Here is a 21,637-nt window from a genome sequence, read left to right on the forward strand (position 1 = left end):
ACCATCCCTGCGCAGAAATCTCTGTACACATCTCCAATTACTTTCTTAGTATAAATGCTTATAATTGCAAAAACTGGGACAAAGGATTTGTTCTATACCTGTCTCTTCAGAAAGACTACAGATGTCTGGAACCAAAGATCTTGTCTTGCCCTCCTTGTCATGCCAACATACGACAAAAGCCTGTTACCTTGTAGATGTGCAACACATCCTTCAGAGATGACTAGTTGGAGAGAAAAAGAATTCCACAGAGCCACATCCTCTCCCTGTCCTCCAGTGAAAGAAAATAAGACTTTCCTGTCTCCTTCGATGTCTACCTTGCCTTCCCAGATGAAGGGAAGAAGAAGGGAGTTTTCTTCTAAGAGAAACCTTGCCAAGGAGTTGCAGGTTCCCAGGGAGCTAAGTGACAGGCCCTGTTGCTGCTCAGCAATGCCCTTAAGGGGCCCCGCCCCCTGCCCTATAAAGCAGGGGGTGCGGTGGGGCAGCCACAGCTGGCACTTGGCCTCCACAGCACCGGCACTGGCACCGGGACTGGCACGCGCTATGGCAAATGAAGTGCAAGACCTGCTGTCCCCGAGGAAAGGGGGGCATCCTCCCGCAGGTAGGCTGCCCACCCACCTGCCCTCTGTCCCGCTGCCTCTCTTTGTCAGAGCCTTTGACAGGAGCACCTGGCAAAGCACAGTCCCCAGCCTCCACAGTGTCACTTTAACTTCATGCAGCCTGACTTCCTCCCATGTCTTTGATCCTTCTTAACTCCCGTATGAAGCCACCTGGGGGCTTAGCAGGCCCCAGCTGAATAAACCCTATTGTGTAGGGGAATACAACAGAGTCGGTGCTTGTGGAAACGGATAGGTAGAGAGGTTGCACCTTCCCTCCCTGGCTGTGGGTTCAAAGTGACGCATCTGCACCTGGAAGGTGTCTTGCTACCATGGGAACCTTCCTCCCTAGAGGTTCCAGCTCTAAGACTCAGTCTCCCCAAGATGCCTGTACATCATCTGACTTCGTACCCAGGCAAACTAGGCAGACCGGCTGCCTTCCTTCCCCACGGGGGACAGTAACCACATGTCTCTCTCCCTCCTGGGCTTTGGGGTTAGGCAGTGTTTTCAGGGCTGTGGTTTGCCTGTCAACAGGCTGAGAAGCACTTTGTAATAAGGACTCGGGGATGGGAGGGGGCTGCCTGGAAAAGGTGCTTGTCAAGGTGCTTTGCAAAACATCCACAATTGTCTTTTTTTTCTTTAATTTATGGTATTAATATTGACTCTCTGGAATATGGAGATTGGTTTTATTGAGCTTAACCATATGTTCGTATAGATTGGCTGAGGTGTGCTGGCCTATTTTTAGTGAATTTCATGTTCTTTCAACTGCCTTCCTGTTTCCTTAAGAAAGACCTCAAACCTTGACTGCTTTGTTCTTGCCTTTCTCCATTTACACAATGTATTTATTGGTATAATTCTTTGGCACCTTGAAGCCAAGGTTATTTTAATCATCTTTGCTGCAGAGGGTGATGGTAGGTGTAACCTTCACAAAGCGTCCAAGTTGGTCACAGTTTCGGTGGATTTCTGGTGGGCAGCCCAGCTCAACAGTCAGAATTTTTACTACTAATTCTGAGTTTCCAGTTCTGGATTCCATGCCCTGATCTCCTTGGACAGACTCCTGATGGTTTATATTGGTTATTGGATTTAGCAATTTATAACATCATCTCTATTTAAAGGTAATGATGCCAGCCGGGCGCGGTGGCTCACGCCTATAATCCTAGCACTCTGGGAGGCCGAGGCAGGCGGATCACTCAAGTTCAGGAGTTCAAAACCACTCTGAGCAAGAGCAAGACCCCGTCTCCACTAAAAATAGAAAGAAATTAATTGGCCAGCTAAAAAAATATATATATAGAAAAAAAAAATTAGCTGGGCATGGTGGCACATGCCTGTAGTCCCAGCTACTCGGAAGGCTGAGGCAGGAGGATCACTTGAGCCCAGGAGTTTGAGGTTGCTGTGAGTTAGGGAAAAAAATAAAATAAAATAAAATAAAGGTAATGGTGCTAACAAGTGGCCAGGAAGTATATATGCAAATTATTAGAAGAGAAGTTCATTACATAGTTAAAGAAAAAAAGAATACCATTCTCTTCCCTTCACTTCCACTCCAACCCTTTGTAAAACAGTTAAGCTGAAGGTGATTTGCTAAACTACATTTATGCGCAAAGAACACAGAGATAAACTTAACCAAGTGAAAGTTTGAATGAAACCACCGGGAACTTTCCGTCCCCATCACTAATGATTGCTAATTACTCTGTGTACATAGCACACCATGACTCCATCAAGCATGTCACACTGCCTCTGGCATGACAATTAATTATTATGAACTGTGACACTACAGATAAGAGGTTTTGGATAATTAGAATGGAGATGAAGGCAGACTTTTGCCTCCCCACTGAGCACAAGGGAACAAAGAAGCTTCATCCTTCAGCTTGTCTTGCTACATATTTTAAGTCTGAACCAGTTTGCAATCATGCAAAATTTTATTTATGGAACAAAAAATAATGAGGTGCCAAAATTCTATTAAATTTTCACCTGACTTTTATAAGCAAAATCCAGGTCCCTAAAAGCAGGAAGCTGGTGTGATGTGATGGGGAGGGTATGACAGGGTGTTTGGAATCAGACAAACCTGGGTTTAAACTTTACTTTCCTTCTGCACCCCTGAGCCTCAGTTTCCTCATCTCTGAAACAGGGTGCAATAAATAACGTTGATCTGATAATGTTGTGATGGTGAAAAGAGAGACCCTATGTAAAGTACCTGGCACATGAATGTTAACCGCCTTAAAATGCAGGGCTAGTAAAACACATCAGTGTCAGCAGAAAGTATCCTTCCCACTTTCAAGACATCCTGATGTTTCAGCTACGTTAGACACTATTGCAGTAGTCAGAACAGAAGGAAAATGCAATGGAAAAAGATACGTACCTGCCCCATCATAGTTAAAAATGAAACCACTCAGAAATCAGCCAGGTCTTATCTCTTTCCCACCTACATGTAGAGTGCTCAGTAGTTTTGCTTTTATGTATATTAATATTATCACATCTCTGCTAGCCCTAGTTGTACATTTATGCTGTGAAACAAGACGTGATGAATGGAAAAAAGAGCAATAGTTCCTAAGTTTTTCTATTTTTCCTGCACTTTTTAATTTGGTTTAAGCCACAGGAATCAGAGCCGTCAGAGGAGTCACCACTGAATCCCTAGAGCAGGGGTCCTCAAACTTTTTAAACATGGGGCCAGGTCACTGTCCCTCAGACCGTTGGAGGGCCGGTGGAGAGTGCGGCGCACATTCCACACATGTGCACTGTGGGCCGGGGATGAGTTGGCTGCTAAGCAGGACAGGCAGCGGTGGCAAAAACACCCAGCAAGCTGGATAAATGTCCTCGTTGGCCCACATGTGGCCCGAGGGCCATAGTTTGAGCACGCCTGCCCTAGAGAATAGGTTTTCTAGCTCATTAAAGAGAGATTGAAGTTCGGAGGGGGCATGCCCAAGTGTAAAACTAATACAGAAAATGAGGAACGACCATAACTGCATAAGGACCAGGGTCATTTAAACAGACACACCTGAAGGGCTCTAGTCTTTCAATTCTATCTGCTCAAGTCAACATGTGGGTCAAGCTCTGATAAGCTTGTAACTGGGGGGGGGAGGGGGAGAAAAGTCAACATATGGGGGCAGGAAAGAGACAGATCTATGAGGTCGGAAAAGAGCAGTTCTGAGACCAACTGCCCCTTCCCCGGGGACAAGGGTTTGATGACTGCAAGGACAACTGCCCTTCGCTTAATGCAGCCTGTGCCTCGTACAGCACAGAGACATGACAGCAGCCCTGCAGGTGGATGATGTTCCACAAAGGAGTGAACAGAAGTGAGGTGAGGGGACTTGTCCAAACCACACAGCTAGTGGGCAGTGGATCTGGGATTGGAAAATGAAGGTGGCCTTGAGCCAATGCCTTCTTTTGCTCTAAAGCTGCCTCTCTTTGCCCCACAACCTTCTCTTGAGGGTTGTGGGGTCTTGATTGGCATCCTAAAATTTTCTGACAAATCAACTGTAAATGCAAAGTAAGCATTTTGCAAACATCCAAACTGTCAATTAAAATCTTCAAATAGAAGTTCTCAGCCACAAGGCAGAGTTTGCGCAAACCTTTGTGTCTTTTTCACATACATGCTCCATGGATTAGTGAAGGAAAAAGGCTAATTTTTCTTTCAGGCTTGTCTTTATCCTTACTACTCTCTACCAAAAACTGTACAAAATGGCTGGAAAAATCTTAACTGCAAAATTATTATATAGAATTCTAAACTAAAAAATTAAAGAATAAAAAAGCAGCCACAAGAGTACAACTCTTATGCAGAGGTAGTATAGCAAAGCTTCATTTTCCCTACGTAAATTTAGATTTTTCTAATGAAACTATCTGAAAGAGCATCTCTCTCCTCTTTACATTTTCTGTCTCTAGCTCATTTTACTTATTGAAAGGACTAAAGTCTTACCTTAAGTATTTGAACTCAAAGCCCTGTTAAAATGTTAAATCAGATCATATTTCACTTTGCTCAATTCTAGTTGATCTTTCTACAAAGGTTCAAAATGCACTATGGTGCCCAACATGAAGCTGTGTAAAGGATTATGAATTTAAATGGATCGATTCGGATACAGTGAGTTCTCGAAAAGGTCTCTTGAGTCAGACTTACCTGGCATACATAACATGGGCAAGAACCTGATTGTGTTGAGTTGTAAATGATGACTCATCCAAATCCCAAGAAACCAGTGTGACCAGTGTACCCAGTGGAGCTTTGAAGACGACCTTCCCACAAACAGGGTCCATCTGGTTCAGTCACCCCAGTGTGGTCAGAGCCTAAATTCCTCAGTGCATCCCTCTATCATATGGAGAAAGTATCCTCTGCCTATTTCCATTGTCCATGGATAGCCAAGGGAGAGTGCCTACCAGAACAAGTTTGGTACCAAGCTTGGTACAAGCCATTCCAATCTTTGAAGGTGTTCTGGGAATTCAAGATGTGATTTCCTTACAGTTCCTAAGTCACTGAGTTAGAGCCCATAGCCTATAAGAGATAAGATTCAAAGACTGCAGGATGGTAAGAAGGATCTGGGGGGAGAATTGTTAATTATTCCCCCCAAATGTCTCTTTTATTGTTCTTAATAATGAAGAACTCCTATATTTGTAGTGGGGATTGGGGGAAAGTTATTTCTTTTGGCATTGATTTCTCTATTAAATGCCCTATGTTCTTTCTGAAGGAAGAGAAGTAATGGGTTTTCTTTTAGAGGTATATGAGAAGAGTTGGAATAACAGGACTTTATAATCAAGATTACCTAGTTCAACTTCTACTGAATTTCCCCAAATTTTCCTAGGTGTTCATGGCAGGTCAACTTCTTTCTTTCATTTGAATACGTTGAGGGGCGAAGAACTCATTATTGTACTGTGTTATCTATTGCACTTTGAATAATACAAACTGTTATCTATAGCCAGACTCTGTCTTTCTGGAACTTCCATCCTTTGGTCTTCATTCTCTCTTTTAGAAAAAACATAAAATAAACATAAATAATAAAAACCACTAATTATTAATATTAATTACCTACAATGCACAAGGTTCTTATGTTACCTCTATTTGATACAGGGTGTCCCAAAAGTCCCCACATAAACAAAAAACAAATTTGTAAAATTTTGTGATAAATATTTTGTAAACAAAGGTCCATTTAGCTACAATTTCCCATTTTCTCTATGCATGGCAACTTTCGGGATGCCCTATAGAACAACCCTGATGACAAGAAGTCAGTATTATTCCCTTTTGAAGGATTTGGAAACTGAGCCTGAGAGGAGTTTAAAGACCTTCCTCAAGGTCACAGAGCTTAAGAGGAGTACAGCTATCTGACCCTACGGGACAGTTCCTCAGTGAGAAAACGCTCCCTGTCCCACAAGGCAGCCCTTCCCATGTTTGAAGGTGGCACCTGAGCTCCCCTGAGTCTCTGCTTCTTCAGGGGTGATCTTACCAGGTCCCCTCGCTCCTCGTGTGACACAGCTCCCTTCACTCCGCTCACCCTCCTCTGGAGATTCTCAGATCGTCAATGTCCTTCCAACTGAGTGGCACAGAGCTCAGTATTCCAAAGGTCTTCTCATTTGTACCTATGACAATTTTGCTTTTATAGTTGGCGATAATAACTAGTCCAGGTGAAAGAAAATGTGTAGAAACAATAGCATCAAGGAAAACAAAAGGAACAACTAACAAGAAAATAATTATAGCACGTCATGTTTTGAAAAGCCTTAGTCATAAAGAGAATGAAAGACACTGCTGGGGGTGTATTGAAGGCCCATGCCCCAGAATCCCCAGCAGCTGCAGACCTCCTACTTGATTCTTCTTGGTAGACAGCAGTGCTGTACACAGACTCCACCCCTCAATTCAGAGACCTCAAACACTCTTTCTGAAAGAGCCCAGCCCTTGATTTATTTCACCTGTATTCCAGGGCTATTCAGAAGATCATGTTATTATGAGGATAGCATTTTCTTTCCTAAAATAAATTTAACATTACACAATTCTTCTGAAAGGCTTTTATATATATAAATCAATTTTTTAAAAACTTGGCAATTCATATGATCAAATGGAGTTTATTCCATGAATGTAAGAATGGTTCAATAGCAAGACATCTATTAATATAATTAAGAGAAGAGCCATATGATTATATCCATGAATGTTGAAAAGGCTTTTGATAAAATTCAACATCTATTGTAATTTTTTAAGCTCAATGAAATAATAATGTAAGGATATTTCCTTAACATAATGAAATATATATGTGAATATATGAATATATATAAAGAGAATGTGTGTGAGAGAACCACTAAAGTATATATTATTCTTAATGGGAAATACTAAACACAATCTCTTAAAAATTAGGAAGGCAAATATGTTAACCATCATTTAACATTATTCTACAGGAGGTAATATTATTCTTTGCAGGTGATGCCATTTTTACCTGAAAAACCTAAGAAAATATATTTTAACAAACTATTATCAACAATAAGAGAATACAGTAAGGCCTGAGTATAAAATCAGTAACATTAAAATAACAACAATCTGTTAGAGTTGTAATGTAGACCCCATGCATAATAGCAGCAACAACAAAGGTAAATGTTAGCAAATAAACCTAACAATAAATGTGCAAGGCTTATGTGAGCAAGTTCTCAGGGAATCCCAAAGAAGACTTGAACGATGGAAAAGCATACTATGTTCTTAAACAGAGAACCACCAGGAACATAATCATAAATTTTCCCTTTAAATAAATCTACAAGTTTAATGGTAAGACCATTAAAAATATATCAACAGGATTTTTAATAGGAAATTGACAAACTGATTCTAAAGTTAATGTGGGGGCCGGGCGTGGTGGCTCACGCCTGTAATCCTAGCACTCTGGGAGGCCGAAGCAGGAGGATTGCTAGAGGTCGGGAGTTCCCAACCAGCCTGAGTGAGACCCCATCTCTACTAAAAATAGAAAATAAATTAATTGACCAACTAAAAATATATATAGCAAAAAAAAAATTAGCTGGGCATGGTGGCATATGCCTGTAGTCCCTGCTACTCGGAAGGCTGAGGCAGTAGGATCAGTTGAGCCCAGGAGATTGAGGTTGCCATGAGCTAGGCTGACGCCAGGGCACTCACTCTAGCCTGGGCAACAAAGTGAGACTTTGTCTCAAAAAAAAATAAAAAAATAAAGTTAATGTGTGGGAGGCAGAGGGAGGGGCCAAAACATAGCTAACAGGTACAATGAGCAAAATGCAGGTGGTGGGCACACTTATAACCCCGACTAAAGCTTTATAAAAGCTATCCATGTAACAACATTTGTACCCCCTTAGTATTTTGAACTAAAAATTAATAATTAAAGTTCATGTAGAAAAATAAAAATAATTTTATCAGTGTAAAATTCTGCAAAGGAAATGTAATAAGGGCGGACTGTCAGATATTAAACTATACTATCTTTCTGCAACAGTTAAAATGCTGTTGTAATGGCAAGTGAACAGTTAGCATGGTTAAGGGAATAGAAGCCCAGAAGTAGTCACAGATATATATGTATATGTAAACATATACATATACTTGAGAGTATACAATAAAGGTGGCATTTCAAATTAATAAAGAAACGATGGGTTGTTGTTTTTTTTCTTAGAGACAGGGTCTCACTCTGTCACCCAGGCTGGAGTGCAGTGGTGTGATCATAGCTCACTAGAACCTTGCCTAGGCTCAAGTGATCCTCCTTGCCTCGGCCTCCCTAGTAGCTGGGACTACAGGCACACAACACCACACCCAGCTAACTTTTTATTTTTGTTGTAGAAACAGGATCTCGCTAGGTTGCCCAGGCTGGTCTCAAACTCCTGGCCCCAAGCAATCCTCCCACCTCAGCTCCCAAAGCACTGGGATTAACAGGCATGAGCCACAGCTGAAAAGATGGATCTTTCAATCTTATTGAGATCATCTGAAAAAAAATCTTACCTCCCCCCACATGACTCTACAAAATACATTCTAGAAGGATCGAGGATTTAAATATGTAATCAAAGACTGATTGTACAAAATGAAACCATACAAGTCTTACAAGAAAATGGATGTTTATAAAACATCAGATTTCCTTAGTGATACAAAACCCGTAAGAGATTGACAAGGTCACATAAAAGCAGCAAATTTCCACATGGCAAAAACATCATCAATAAAATCAAAAAGCAGCAACTGGTACAATAAAATATATTTGCAACGTATCTCATAGACAAAGAGCTCCTATAAATCAATAAGAAAAAGACAGGAGAAGACTAGCAATCAATAGAAAAAATGAACAAAGGATTTGAACAGTTTACAGAAAATACAAATGTCTTCTGAAGCACAGAAATAGGCTCAACCAAAAAATGAGAAATAAAATTAAAACAATGAGATACCTTCATTTATTTTTTAACTTACTGGTTGACAAAGCCAAACATTTTCTAGCTCATATTGTTGTCAGGGGTATCGGGAAACAGTCGCTGTCATCCTAGCTGGTGAGATTGTAAACTGGCTCAACGTCTGCTAAGGTCAATTTGGCAAGATTTAACAAAATTCCACATGCTCTTAAGAACCAACAAGATCACGGTTATGAATTTATCCCATGGATATACTTGTACTAAATTATATATATAAATGGATATTCACTGCAACATGTTTGTGATTGCAATGGATTAGAAACATATGAAACGTCCAACAGGGACATTTAGGGAACTGGTTAAGTAAACATAGGATGTTCATATAATAAAATTTTAAAGCAGATGTTAAAAAGAAAGACACACAGATATAGATATCAATATGGAACTTTCTCCATAATATATGATTAAGTGAAGAAAATAAATAAGCTGTACAGCAATGTGTATCCTATACTATCATTTAAAAAAATAATAATACATAAGCATATTATAGAATAACTGTGGATGAAGAAAGACATAGGAAACATAACATTAGCAGTATCTGGAGAGAGAATCTGGGAGGTTGCCTTTTGAATTTTGTGCCTTATGCAGGTATTACATAACCAAAAATATAAGTAATAATTTTTAAAGTACAATAATAAAGTCAATTCACAGGGGCATTGAGAAATAGGATAGGTGTTCTTTATTTTTCACTTTATTGGAGCACAGTTTTAGAAAATGGCCAATCTGGCATTTTCATAAATATAATTAGTAGGTTCAAACAAATGAACGTCCATTTAGCTTTTTCTCATTTGAGCTTGTCAGGTTTTAGATGCGCACATTTCCTGGAAACAGAAAAAAGTATTTGCTTTGACTTGCTATCTGAAATGGGTTGTTCCTTTTCAAAAGTTGATTTCATCTGACATTGTTAAACAGTTGAATTGCTGTTAGGTCATCTGTAGCCTAATTAACACTAATTGATCTCTTGAATGGCAGGATTATTAATGCAGTTTAATTACTCATTAGAACATCTGAGCGTGGCCAACACCGGAGGTTTGGGGTCTGGGATGGAAGGTGGGTATTGGGTGCAATCGGAACCACCTCTGTTGAATGACATGCCTGTTATCACTGTGTGCCCTGACTTCTGGCTTGTCTCTTAGAATCTGGCTTTTGAAAGCTCTGATTGGAAAAAAAAATGCAAGCTACACACAAGCTTTAATCTTGTGGGAAACCAAAGGGTCACATTGTAATTGTCGGTTGCTATCGTGAAGAATGTAATTGGTTTGATAATAAGAAAAAATGTTTTTCAGTGAAATGCCTAAGGGAGTATGTTGTTATTCTCCCCAAATCTAAGGTGTAACCTTCTGCTGCTTTTTCAGCCTCGGTTCCACCTCTCTGAGCATAAACAAGTAGATCTCAGCCCTTCTTCCGCCCCCATCTTATATGCCTGAAATTTTTTTTTCTTTTTATTGTGTTGTTTTAGATAAAAGTTTTAGATCCTTTAGAAATTCTTTTCAAATCTAAATTCATACTGTGAATAACCAACCAAACCTTCCTTCACTGTTCTGACTTTCATGTTGATGCTTATTTGTTTACAGTAAAAGCTGGAGGGATGCGAATTTCCAAAAAACAAGAAATTGGCATCTTGGAAAGACATAACAAAAAAACAGGATTAGAGAAAACAAGGTAGGGATTGCTTCATTTTGTCTTCATCACCTTGAAAAGTTCTGAATGACTCTGCTTCCAGAAGTTATGTCAGGACAGACCAAGGCTCCCTATGGCATTTGGAGGCAGCCAGCCATGGTGGGGTGGAGTGGGGTCATGATGTGTGGTGACTTGGGTGGTCCCAAGGGGTAGGTGGCTGCCACCTGGAGGGCTCTCTCAGGGCCCCCATCACGACCTCCACCCCTCCTCCTCCCCTGTGCACCCAGCAGCTTCGACCTTAAAAGGCATGGTCCTAAATGCATCCAAACCGGACACACGTCCTATTTTCAGATCAGCCTTTAAAATATTGTCCCTAGGCTGGCCCTGTTTTCATAATATGCTTTCTGCTGAAGCAAATCTCCTGAATTAAAAATAAATGCCTTTTTTTGGTTTTAAATTCATCACTCAATTATTTAGAAACTAATGGCCACTATATTTGGCATAGCTGGAAGGCATATAGAGAGGGAGGCTGGCTTTCCCCTGCTCCTTCAGCCATAACCTTGACACTGCAGCTATTCAAAGCTCAGCGCGGAGAGCTGCAAATGGCCCAACCACCCTAAGCCTTGGTTAAGGAAAATGAGTGCATTTTGAAAAGAAAGAAACAGGCAGAACTGGTTCCTCCAAGTAGCATAATGAGGAGGCTTCCGAGACTATTAATTTTAAGATGGTTTCCATAAATCAATTGATGAGTGAATCAAAAGGAGTCGATTAGAAGATCCTCAAGGCACCTTCTTAAGAGTTAAATGGCACCAGTCTCAGAAAGTGAATGTGGAGGGAAACCGACTGGTAATTTCTTTTACTCTTTAAATAAATTTATGTTTAAATCACTGTAAAAACTTTATTCGCAATTTCTGGGAAGGAACTTTTTTGAGGATTTTCCTCCTTCCACTTTTGAATGAAATACAGATTTACCCCCATTAGCAGCATGCCATTTGTTTCTTCTGATACCAGAAAATAACCATCGCTTGGTGAAAGCAAAGCTGCACGACCTCAAGAGTGGAGGTCACACATTATTTACTTCCGACCCAGCATCTAGGACAGTTCTTGAATACGGAATGCACTCTGTTAATGACATCAGACTGTTGAATTGCAAACTGATTAATTTTCAGAGCCTATTCTGTCTCTAAAACCTGACTCAAGCATGAAGCCTGTTTCTCATGCACTGGTTTACATGCCTGAGCCGGGGGCTCAGGAACTAAAGAATCTTGCCATGGAAATGAATTCTAATGGAGGGCCAGGTCATTTGTTTCTCTGCATCTAAGAAAACTGGGGACTTACTATTAATCCTAACATCATCTGAACAGTGTGGGCAGAGGAATTGGCTAAAGAGTAATAAAGTCGTGATCGGAACCTTCTCTAAAGGTTCCAATTGCTTTCTAATGGTCACTGAAAGATGGGAATTGGACGACTGTGGAACTTAAACAGCAAGAGATAGTGCTGTCACTCTTGCCCTAATTATCAAGGACAGATACAGGTTACATGGAGCTTGAAGCTAGTAGAATTTGGAGGCCATTTTAAAGGAAAATAAGCCAAAATTACAAAAAAGAAATGGCTAAGGCCCCTCCTAGGGCCTTGGGAGGATCCGATGTGGTAAGAAACCCTGAGGCCTAAGCTTCATTAGCTCTGCTTCTGCTGCTTCCATCTTCCAGGAGGGTGCGTGCACGGGATAGGGGAGCCCTGTTTTCCTGGACAAACACTTCTTACCTCTGCTTGGAAAATAGCTTTGAAAAAATATATCATACAAAATAAATTTCTAAGCATCCTCAATCTATGCCCACTTCCTAAGAACTTCTACTAACCAACACAAACTATCCAGAAAAAAATACGCCAAGTGCAAGAGAGTCCTTCAAGACATTGTACTGCAGACTTGGCCCTGATGGAAACGCTCCTACAAAACAACTTGGCCTGAGAGAAAGAAGCCAGACACAAAAGAGAGTATGTGTTGTTGATGGTTCATTTGATGAAGGACAAAAACAGTCCCAACTAATCTTTGGGTCTATCAGTCCAGGTAGCGGTTACCCTTAGAAGCAGCTCGTTTGACTAGTGGTTTCAGTCAATTCACCAAGCTATACACTTATACTATGCACACTTTCTGTATATTCATGTCAGAGAAAAGTTAAAATAACAATAATGATAATAACATCTTGGCCTACAAAGCTTGTTGTCTGTAGCCCGTGAGTACACAGCGGCAAGAATTTTTGTCTTCTAGATGTTGCCAAGCAGAGTGAAAGCTTAAAGGCCAAGGAGACAGACTGCTGTATAAATCATCCAGCCTCTGTAGTGGGAAGGTTTTTACGCTCTATTTGAAGTTTCTTTTCATCTTCGCAGTGCCATTGCAAACGCTGCCAAAATACAGACGCTCGATGTCCTGAATGCCACGCTGGAGAAGGTGAGCCGCGGGCGGGGCAGTCACGTGGTGCTCCCAGTCGGCATTTACCTGGCAGAGCAGGCTGCACAGGGGAATAAAATAGATGACCACGGAGGCTTTTTCCAACCCAGAGGTTTGATGTCCTTGTGAAAGAATCTGTTCTTGGACACAGGAAGGAACACAAAGTGGTTTGGGTGAGAAAAGCTGTTTCTCCCACATTCCTAAAGTGTCCATTTAATAAATCATTTCAAAAACAAGACAGGAAATAAAACGAGAACCATGATGCTGAATTTGCAGAACTATATTCTGCCGTCCCAAAGATTTCTCAGAAACATTGGCAGGTTTTCACAAAAGGCAGCCTGTGCGGTGGGAAGGCAGCAGTTTCTGACCTTCCTCCCTGCCTCAGCGTTCCCATAAGGAGATATTTGATTTGAGGCAAGGGTAGGTATGGAGAATTGCACAGTTTAGGGCTAGAGGAAGGCTAGGCACCAGCTGAGTTAACCCAGTAAAGACTGTTTATAAAGGTAGTTGATCATTGCTATTTTTACTTCTATATGGTGAATTTCTTCTAAGTAGCTCAAGAAACTCAGAAACCTCTTACCAAGGCTGAGCATGGTGGCTCACAATTGTAATCCCAGTACTTTGGGAGGCCAAGGCAGAAGGATCACTTGAGGCCAGGAGTTGGAGACCAGCCTGGGAAACACAGCGAGACCCTGTCTCTACAAAAAACTTAAAAATTAGGCAGGGTTGGTGGTGTATGGGTATAGTCCTAGGTACCTGGGAGGCTGAGGCAAGAGAATTGCTCAAGCCCAGGAGTTTGAGGCTGCAATGAGCTATGATGGCACCACTGCAGTCTAGCCTGGGCAACAGTGCAAGACCCCTCCTCTAAAAAGAAAGAAAGAAAGAAAACTCTTACCAACTTAGATTTGTATCTAAGAAACCAACTTAGACAGTGGTTTGGTTTTGGGATCCAATAGTTTGTTTTTAAATTTTTCAGGTAAACTGAGTGAGGGTCCTTATTCTACTTTTAGTAGGTAAGCACATTATCTTCAAAGTAATAAAGTACCACTCTTTCTGCTACTCCCATATTTATTAAAGGGACAGGACTAGGCATCCTCTGTAGAAGGAAGACTTGCTGTTACTGGCAAAATCAGGAGTCTGAGGACTATCCAGTTCAGACTTTGAGAAAATTAGAGCAGAAACTGTGCAGCTAGCTTTTGGGGCCCCCATGTGGCACTGGCTCCACCACCCACTACCTGTATGACCTTGAGCAGGTTATTTGGCCTGTGCCTCAACTTCCTCATCTGTATAATGGAGGTAAAGAAGAGTACGTAACTTGGAGGGTTGCTGTAAATGAGTAATGAGTAAATGAGTTCACAGGACATGAAGCTCTTAGAAAGGTAACCTCTTTGCACTCTCTGTTAGGGTTAGTAGCATTGGTTTTATGGCAGTGAAATGAAAATGTATGTCTAAAGTCCATGATGTCACAGGACAGATTGTACAAGGCAAGATCTCGATGATGAGCTATAGCTGCAGAGCCTTCTGATGTGGGGGACTTGGTTCTCCCACTCAGACAGATTCGGGGTGAGGTCATAAGGGACTCTGTGCCTTCCTGGCTTCGGAGGAAGGGCTGGTGGATGACACACTGCCAGGGGAACACAAGCTGCCACTCCTGCATCTTACGTTCTCTTGTTCCCACCCACTAAACATCTGTTCCTCGGAGCAAGAGAAGGCCCACAGTTGTAAGTGGAACTGGATAGAATAGACACGTTCCCCTGGGATAGGTGTTGACCCAAAATGTTGCAAAGGAATAATCAATAGAGATTGATCATGCTGTATAGCTGTATGTTAGGTATGATGCCAGAGTCTACACTGTGTTTTTATAGACATATATGCATATATATTTGACATAGAGGGTTCTTTCTCACTATTTTAAAAAATATCTCTTCTTTATTTCAAATGTAAAACAATAAACAATAACAAAAAGTTGTATTTGGAAACCATAAGAGAACACTGAGATGACATGCTGTTAGAAATATTTTTAACAACAATTAAACCTATTTAAAGAAATATTTTTAACACTCAGCTCGGTGTTCACTGGAGTAGGACTGTGGATTAGATCACATAGATTACTGGTTAGGAGAATAGGTTCTGGTGTCAGCCACCAATGCCCAACTCCTGTGCTGGCTCTGCCACTCATCAGCTGTGTGTCCTTGGGCAGGTTTCTTAACTCTTACATGCTTCTCTTTCCTTGCCTGTGAAGGATAATGTGATTACTAGTATCTACGTCACAGGGATAGCGTGAGAATAAAATGAAGTTACATAATACAAGCAAAATACTTAGTACTCTTTGCCTTCGGTGATTTAGCTTCCATTCCCAGGCATGCATTCTCCCATCACCTGGAATCCCAGCCTAAGGGTAAGGAGCCAGCAACAAAACTATGTCCCAAGATTACGATACGTGACTGTCTCATATATGGATGTTGCTGGGATCCGTGTGTTTCCCTATAGCTAAGAAAAATCCCTCCTGAATCCATAATCCAACCTAAAGCATAGTAGGAATCATAAGCATAGTCAACCAGGGTTTGAGCTCTGCTGACCACAGGATACGCTGAGATCAGTGGTGTCAGGGGTGGGGTGAGGAGGAGGGCTTGATCACAAAAATGACAGCCAGGAATTGGTGGAAATGAGGGGGACAGTTCTATATCTTGATCATGGTAGTAGTCACTGACCATATGCACTTGTCAAAACTAAAAAAGCATACAGTTAAAAGGGTAAATTTTACCATGACTTTTAAAAATGAAAATCAATGCTACATAAACTATATAGGCTGATGAAAAACATTAAAAGACATAGAAAAGATATAGAGCTATAGACATAAAAATCTTTTGATGCATTTTTCCAGTGTTGCAACGATTCTCCCCACACTATACATTGTCACAGAAACCTAATGCTATACAAGTGGTAATAAGAAACATAGTAGCAGAATTGAGGGCCATAAGCTCTGCATTTATCAACATTTGTTCATGTCCTTGGCTACAATTATATCTACCCCCAAGAACCCATGTTATTTCTCATACCAGTTTTAAGAACTTAAGAGTCTAAAACAACTCCTATCCACAGGATCTCATTAACCACTCAGTCATGGCAGGAAATTTCTGTCCCTATGCTATTCCTTTCTGGATACCCTACTTTAAAACCAACACAGGGTTTAAGATTTGGGACACTGAGAAACAATCCCCAAAGAGTTGGTCTTATACAAATCTAATTGAGAAACAACTTAAAATTTCCCTTCCCACGATTTCCCAACCTCTCCCTTTCACATAGACCTCTTTTTCCCACCCCACCCCATTTCTCCTTCCCTCCCTACCTCTTCAGCCAGCCTTCCCCACCTCTTGAAGCCCTAAATAATAAGAGAACTTATTTTGCCCAGGGGCAAACGTGACATGGTATTCCTCTAGAAAATGGGTTATGTAACCTGAAAACTCTCTAGGCTAAAAAGCTGGGAGACCTAGTCTTAGACCAAGTTCCACCCACTTGTTGAACTTCTAGATGTCACGTAGCTCCTCTGGGATTTGTGTTTGTTCATTTACTTAAAAAAAAAAAAAAAAAGGCAGAGAGTAGAAGAGAATGATACTGCCAAACATTAATTCTCTGGATAGTCATGAAAGTTAAATTTGGTAAAAGTTGTGAAGCTTCTCAGAACATAAAAATATCCAGCTAAAACATGAGCAATGGAGTTGGGTTATGGTGTGGAGCAGCCGGGATATTGAAGCCTGGTTAAAGTTAGGGCCACTTTTTTCAAGCTACTGGGACCCTGGGGGAGAGAAAACTGTTGAAGGCATCTGCAAATTTTAAAAGGTTTCTCTTGTTCTCTAGATTAATATCCCTGTAGGAGTATCCTTGAATTTCATTGACAAGAGCCGATGTTTTGTTTTAGCACTTTGCTTAACAGGGTGTGGAAATTTAAGTGCCAACATTCAAGTTGAAAGTTAACACCCTGGAAAGATGAATGAAAGCGCTGCCAGCCTGCGAATACTACCCAAGTTCGGGCTCTAAAACAAAACCTGCCACTGATTTCTTGCATCTAGAATTTCCTTCACAGCTGCAGTCATAAAGACCTTCATCACACTTCTTTTGCTTTTTCTCTGAAACTAAAAATATAGGTTCTGAGGTCACGGTTCCCTAAGATGAAGGTAAATTCTCAATGTGGGAGTTTCTATTAATCTGGTTTCCAAGTTCAATATGTTGGCCTTATAATGGAATCACAGCAATGCAGAAGCCTTATACACATGTGGTCTTGAATTCTTTTTCCCATGGGGTTACCCTAGATTGCCTGACCCTAATGAATCAGACAAGAAAACACTTTCATTCTACAAACACTATCATTTTACAAAGACTAATGATGAAAATTCCACAGCTTCCCCAAAGTTAAAATGTCAGGCTGAAATACGGCTGGTTGTAGATTGTGCTCTGGAAAGCTGTTTCTACTTGTTTCTAGTTCAGAACTTGCAAATAAAATCTTCCTGTCTTCACTGATAGAAAATCTACAGCGAAGAATTAGTGCATTTAGAGGTTGACCATTTTATTTATAGTTTCATCAATTCCGATGAAAGATTCTTTATAGCCTCTCCACCCACAACCGCAAGCCCCTCTGCATCCCGACCGAGGGGCAGGAATATGAGGAAGAGAATTTGACTCTCCTGTCATCATATTTTCAAGAGTTGCTATAAAACCCTGCTACCGGTGCCCCCAAATTGTACACTCGTAGCTTAACAATTGTGGACAGTGTATCTAAGGATATTATCTTTGCCGGGGTTATTTCCACTTCCTTCTCAGTACTGTTGATTTTACTTTCTTCCCTCAGACTTGCCCGACCAGTTCATAGATGGCCAACAGAGGCTGCCTCAGTCTCCCTGTCAAATAATCTGTGGCAGTCCTCTCCTGAGAAGCAGTCGAGTGGCACTTTCAGAACATAGTTAAATGCTGTGGTTAAAATGTAACCCCTAACCCTTGTGCACTGCTGATGGGAACGTGAAATGGTGCGGTTGCTATGGAAAACGATATCACGTGTCCTCAAAAAATGACACATAGAATTGCCATATGATCCAGCAATCCCACCTGTATATGTTTGAAAGAACTGAAAGTAGGGACTCGAACAGATATTTGTACACCAGTGTTCATAGCAGGGTCAGTCACAATAGCCCAAATGTGGAAACAACCCCCAAGGTGTTCATCGACAAATGAACAGATACACAAAACGTGGTATATACACACAATGGAATATTTCTTAGCCTTAGAAAGGAAGGAAATTCGGACCCCTACTGTAATGTGGATGAACTTTGAAGGTATTATGTTAAGTGAAATAAGCCAAACACAGAGGGACCAAGACTGCGTGATTCCACTTATATGAGGTGCCCAGAGTAGTCATATCCATAGAGACAGGACGTAGAACGGTGTTTGCCAGGGACTGGGAGGAGAGGGAAAAGGAGTTATTATTTAATAATAATGGGTGCCAAGTTTCAGTTTACGATGATGAAAAAGTTCTGGAGATGGATGGTGGTGATTGTAGCACAATGTGAGTCCACTTAATGCCACTGAACTGTACATATACTTAAAAATGGTTAAAATGGCAAGTTTTATGTTTTGCATATTTTTCCACAATTTTTAAAAATGACCAAAACAATGTAGCCCTTAAATTGCAGAGATCAGCCTGAAGATGATCAAATAGCATATTAGTGCTGCACTAAGCAATGATCGTGTTCTAACACACGTCCTCCTTTCCCCTTTTCCACCTCCACCCATCATCCTTCTCATGACTTCAGAGCCACAATCCACACATGGCTCTCTCGCTTCCAGTCCCAACTTGTCATCCTGCCCCACCCCGCCTTGGCCATTGCCCAGATCTCTATTATATCAGAGTTGTTTGTTTATGTCCTTTCTCACCCTCTTTTACCTTACATTTGACCTTAAGTAACTTGCCAAATTGTTCTTCGTTCCTGCAATCTCTTGAATGTGATTTAAAGCTAACCTGAAATAACCCATCTGTTTTGGTTGAGACTAAAGATACCCAGGCTAGAAGCAAACAACTCAAGTCAGTGACCTCTTACATTTCCTTCTGGTTCTAACATTAAAAGAGAAACAAAACAAAACACCCTGCCCTTTCCACGCTGTAAAATGCATGTCACATGGTCTGATGATAACTGATCTGACAAAAAAGTCACCGGCTCTTTTTTAGATCCTAAAGCAACATTTATGATCAATACCTCAGCTGTGTTTTTTTCCATTCTGCTAGAATGTCAGCAGAGACCATCCTTGAGCTTAATAATTATATAACATGTACCTGCTCGTTTTAAAAGAAAAAAAAATAGAAAAATACTGATAAGCAAGGCAAAGAAAAAGACTAGGAATGGCGCATAATTCTATTCCCCAGAGATAACCATTGTTAACACTTCAGTGTATGTTCTTCTAGTGTGTTTAATTTTTTAAGACCAGTAAGGAAGGACTTTCTGGAGTCCAGTTTCACATGAAAGGGACTGCTGTGTGCCTGGGGCTTGGGCAGGGACATTTGAGAAGAGATGTAAGGCACATATGTTTTCCCTGGATTAGAAGAGCCCAAACAAATCACAAACAATGTGACGTGTGGGGTCATGAACAGTTGAGCTCCCAATTTATTTGAGTGTCAAGGCAAAGGCACTTAAGTTCAATCATAGCGAGTTGAATTTCTAGTGAGCCTACGCATGTCTTCCTTGCTGGCTAAGAGGCATGTCCTTTGGTACCTGTAGGCTCTATTGCTGAGCTTGGAAATCAAGAGCTAGAATGGACCCAAGAGGTCACTGGGTCCAAATTCTCCTCCTAGAAAAACTCTATCTGAAGTGTTGAGCAGCACTGAGCATTCTTTCCATTTTAAACCGTTTTTAAATGTAAATTCCATAGGATCTCTTGGTTCCATATGCAATTTCTCTTTTTGTCAAAGTCTCAGTGTATGTTAATTTGAATCTATTTAAGCCTCTTTCCTCATAGACGGCTTCTATGGAGACGAATAATGACAACTTTTGTTACCTGAAGCCAGTAAGTCGTTCCATGTCTTGCCTTCACCAGGCTGTTTAGACTGCACTATATGGAACAGCCAACATCACACCATTTTTGACCTATGAAAATAGCAATTCCACATACTCAGACCTAATAAATAACCCTACCTCTTCCTAGCTCCCTTCAGAGGTCCTTTTTTTTTTTTTTTTGACAATCAAGAGGATTTTTTTCCCCTCTCAGGACCTTGTCCAATGTCCCTGTAGCTTTCTCAGAATACAGTGATCCATATGTATACCAGTGCCAGAGTCATTGCTAATATTATAGAAGGCTAATGCAGATATATTAATAATTAACCACTTCTACTTCTTAAAATGTCAATTCAAAATTTGAAAAATTCAAGACAAGTTAATGAGGTAAAGCCCAGGTTCACACATACTCCCATGGGTTCAGGGCTAGAAGTGGTACGGAAAAAAAGAGGTCTGATCAAAGAAATAAACAAAATTGTGAAATTCCCCTGACCAACTATATTCCTTTCGACTACTTTAATATTTCATGACCAAAAAGATCCAATATGCTTATTTTTTTTTTCTTCCTTTCTCACCTTTAAGCTCAATCATAAATTTCCAGCAACAGTGCACACGGCACATCAGAAGCCCACACCTGCTCTGGAGAAGGTCGCTCCACTGAAAAGGATCTACATTATTCAGCAGCCTCGAAAATGTTAAGCCAGGACGTAAAACACAGCCGTCTGGCCAACTGCCTTGAACATCTGACAGCTTAGCACAAAGGGCAGAAGCTTTCTGTAGGCCTAGTGAAAACAGATTTTGTACCTTCCTTTTTGACTTTAGATAATAAAGCATCCAAAATCGTAAATCCATTGTGTTCCTTTGCCTCTTTTTTGGTCCAGGTGGGATCCCATTGATATTTACATAGGTAATTCTGTAGATTAAGTGGAGAATCCAGAATGCCTGAGTATGTCGACCCACCTCCCTGGATGTGGCTTTTCTCCTCGAGGCTGTCCCTGAGTTGTTCCTTGAAGGCCAGAGGTTAGAAAGGAATAGACAGGATTTGGCAAAGGCTAGTGTTCTGTGCAAACATAGGGATGACTCTTCTCAATTTGTTTGCCTTAGGATATTCAAGTTTTCACTTGAAATGTCTTTCCTAGCTTCCCACATAAATATATAGTTTGCTTTGAAGGTTTGGTGAGGGAAAAATGAAGTTGTTAAATTGATTACAAACATATTCTCTTCTGCCAAGCAATCAAGGACAGAAGGTGGAATTATAGTTTCAGGCAGGAGACTTGCTCAAGGCCTCCCAGAAAGTTAATGCTCTAGAACCGAGGGGATTGTGGTCCTACAGAGCACTGTGGTTGGGCTATAGAAGTTAATTTTCATTAACTGGGTGGGAGGAACAGTGTTTCCATAGCTAAACCTGCTCTAGCTCTCCTGCTTTTACACTGTGTACACACACACAGAAACACATATACACATGCAATTCATACACTCACATGTGAAACACCAAGGGCGTCCTCAGGTGACAATCAGGGACAACCACAATCTCCACAGAGGTTGGATGTCACTCACTGTGGCACCATTCTGCA

The 21,637-nt window shown here is 40.9% G+C and overlaps 1 protein-coding gene across 1 annotated transcript; it reads left to right on the plus strand.

Moving 5' to 3' along the window:
• The first annotated feature begins 460 nt into the window (after positions 1-460).
• On the plus strand, positions 461-20,910 carry DAPL1 (death associated protein like 1). Its single transcript, XM_012745288.3, has 4 exons — positions 461-598; positions 10,532-10,619; positions 12,966-13,026; positions 20,646-20,910. The coding sequence occupies exons 1-4, from the start codon at positions 541-543 to the stop codon at positions 20,760-20,762; spliced, it is 324 nt and encodes a 107-aa protein (XP_012600742.1). The 5' UTR covers positions 461-540; the 3' UTR covers positions 20,763-20,910.
• Positions 20,911-21,637: the final 727 nt, after the last annotated feature.

Source organism: Microcebus murinus, chromosome 8, assembly GCF_040939455.1.
Source record: "Microcebus murinus isolate Inina chromosome 8, M.murinus_Inina_mat1.0, whole genome shotgun sequence".
Lineage (NCBI taxonomy): Eukaryota > Metazoa > Chordata > Mammalia > Primates > Cheirogaleidae > Microcebus > Microcebus murinus.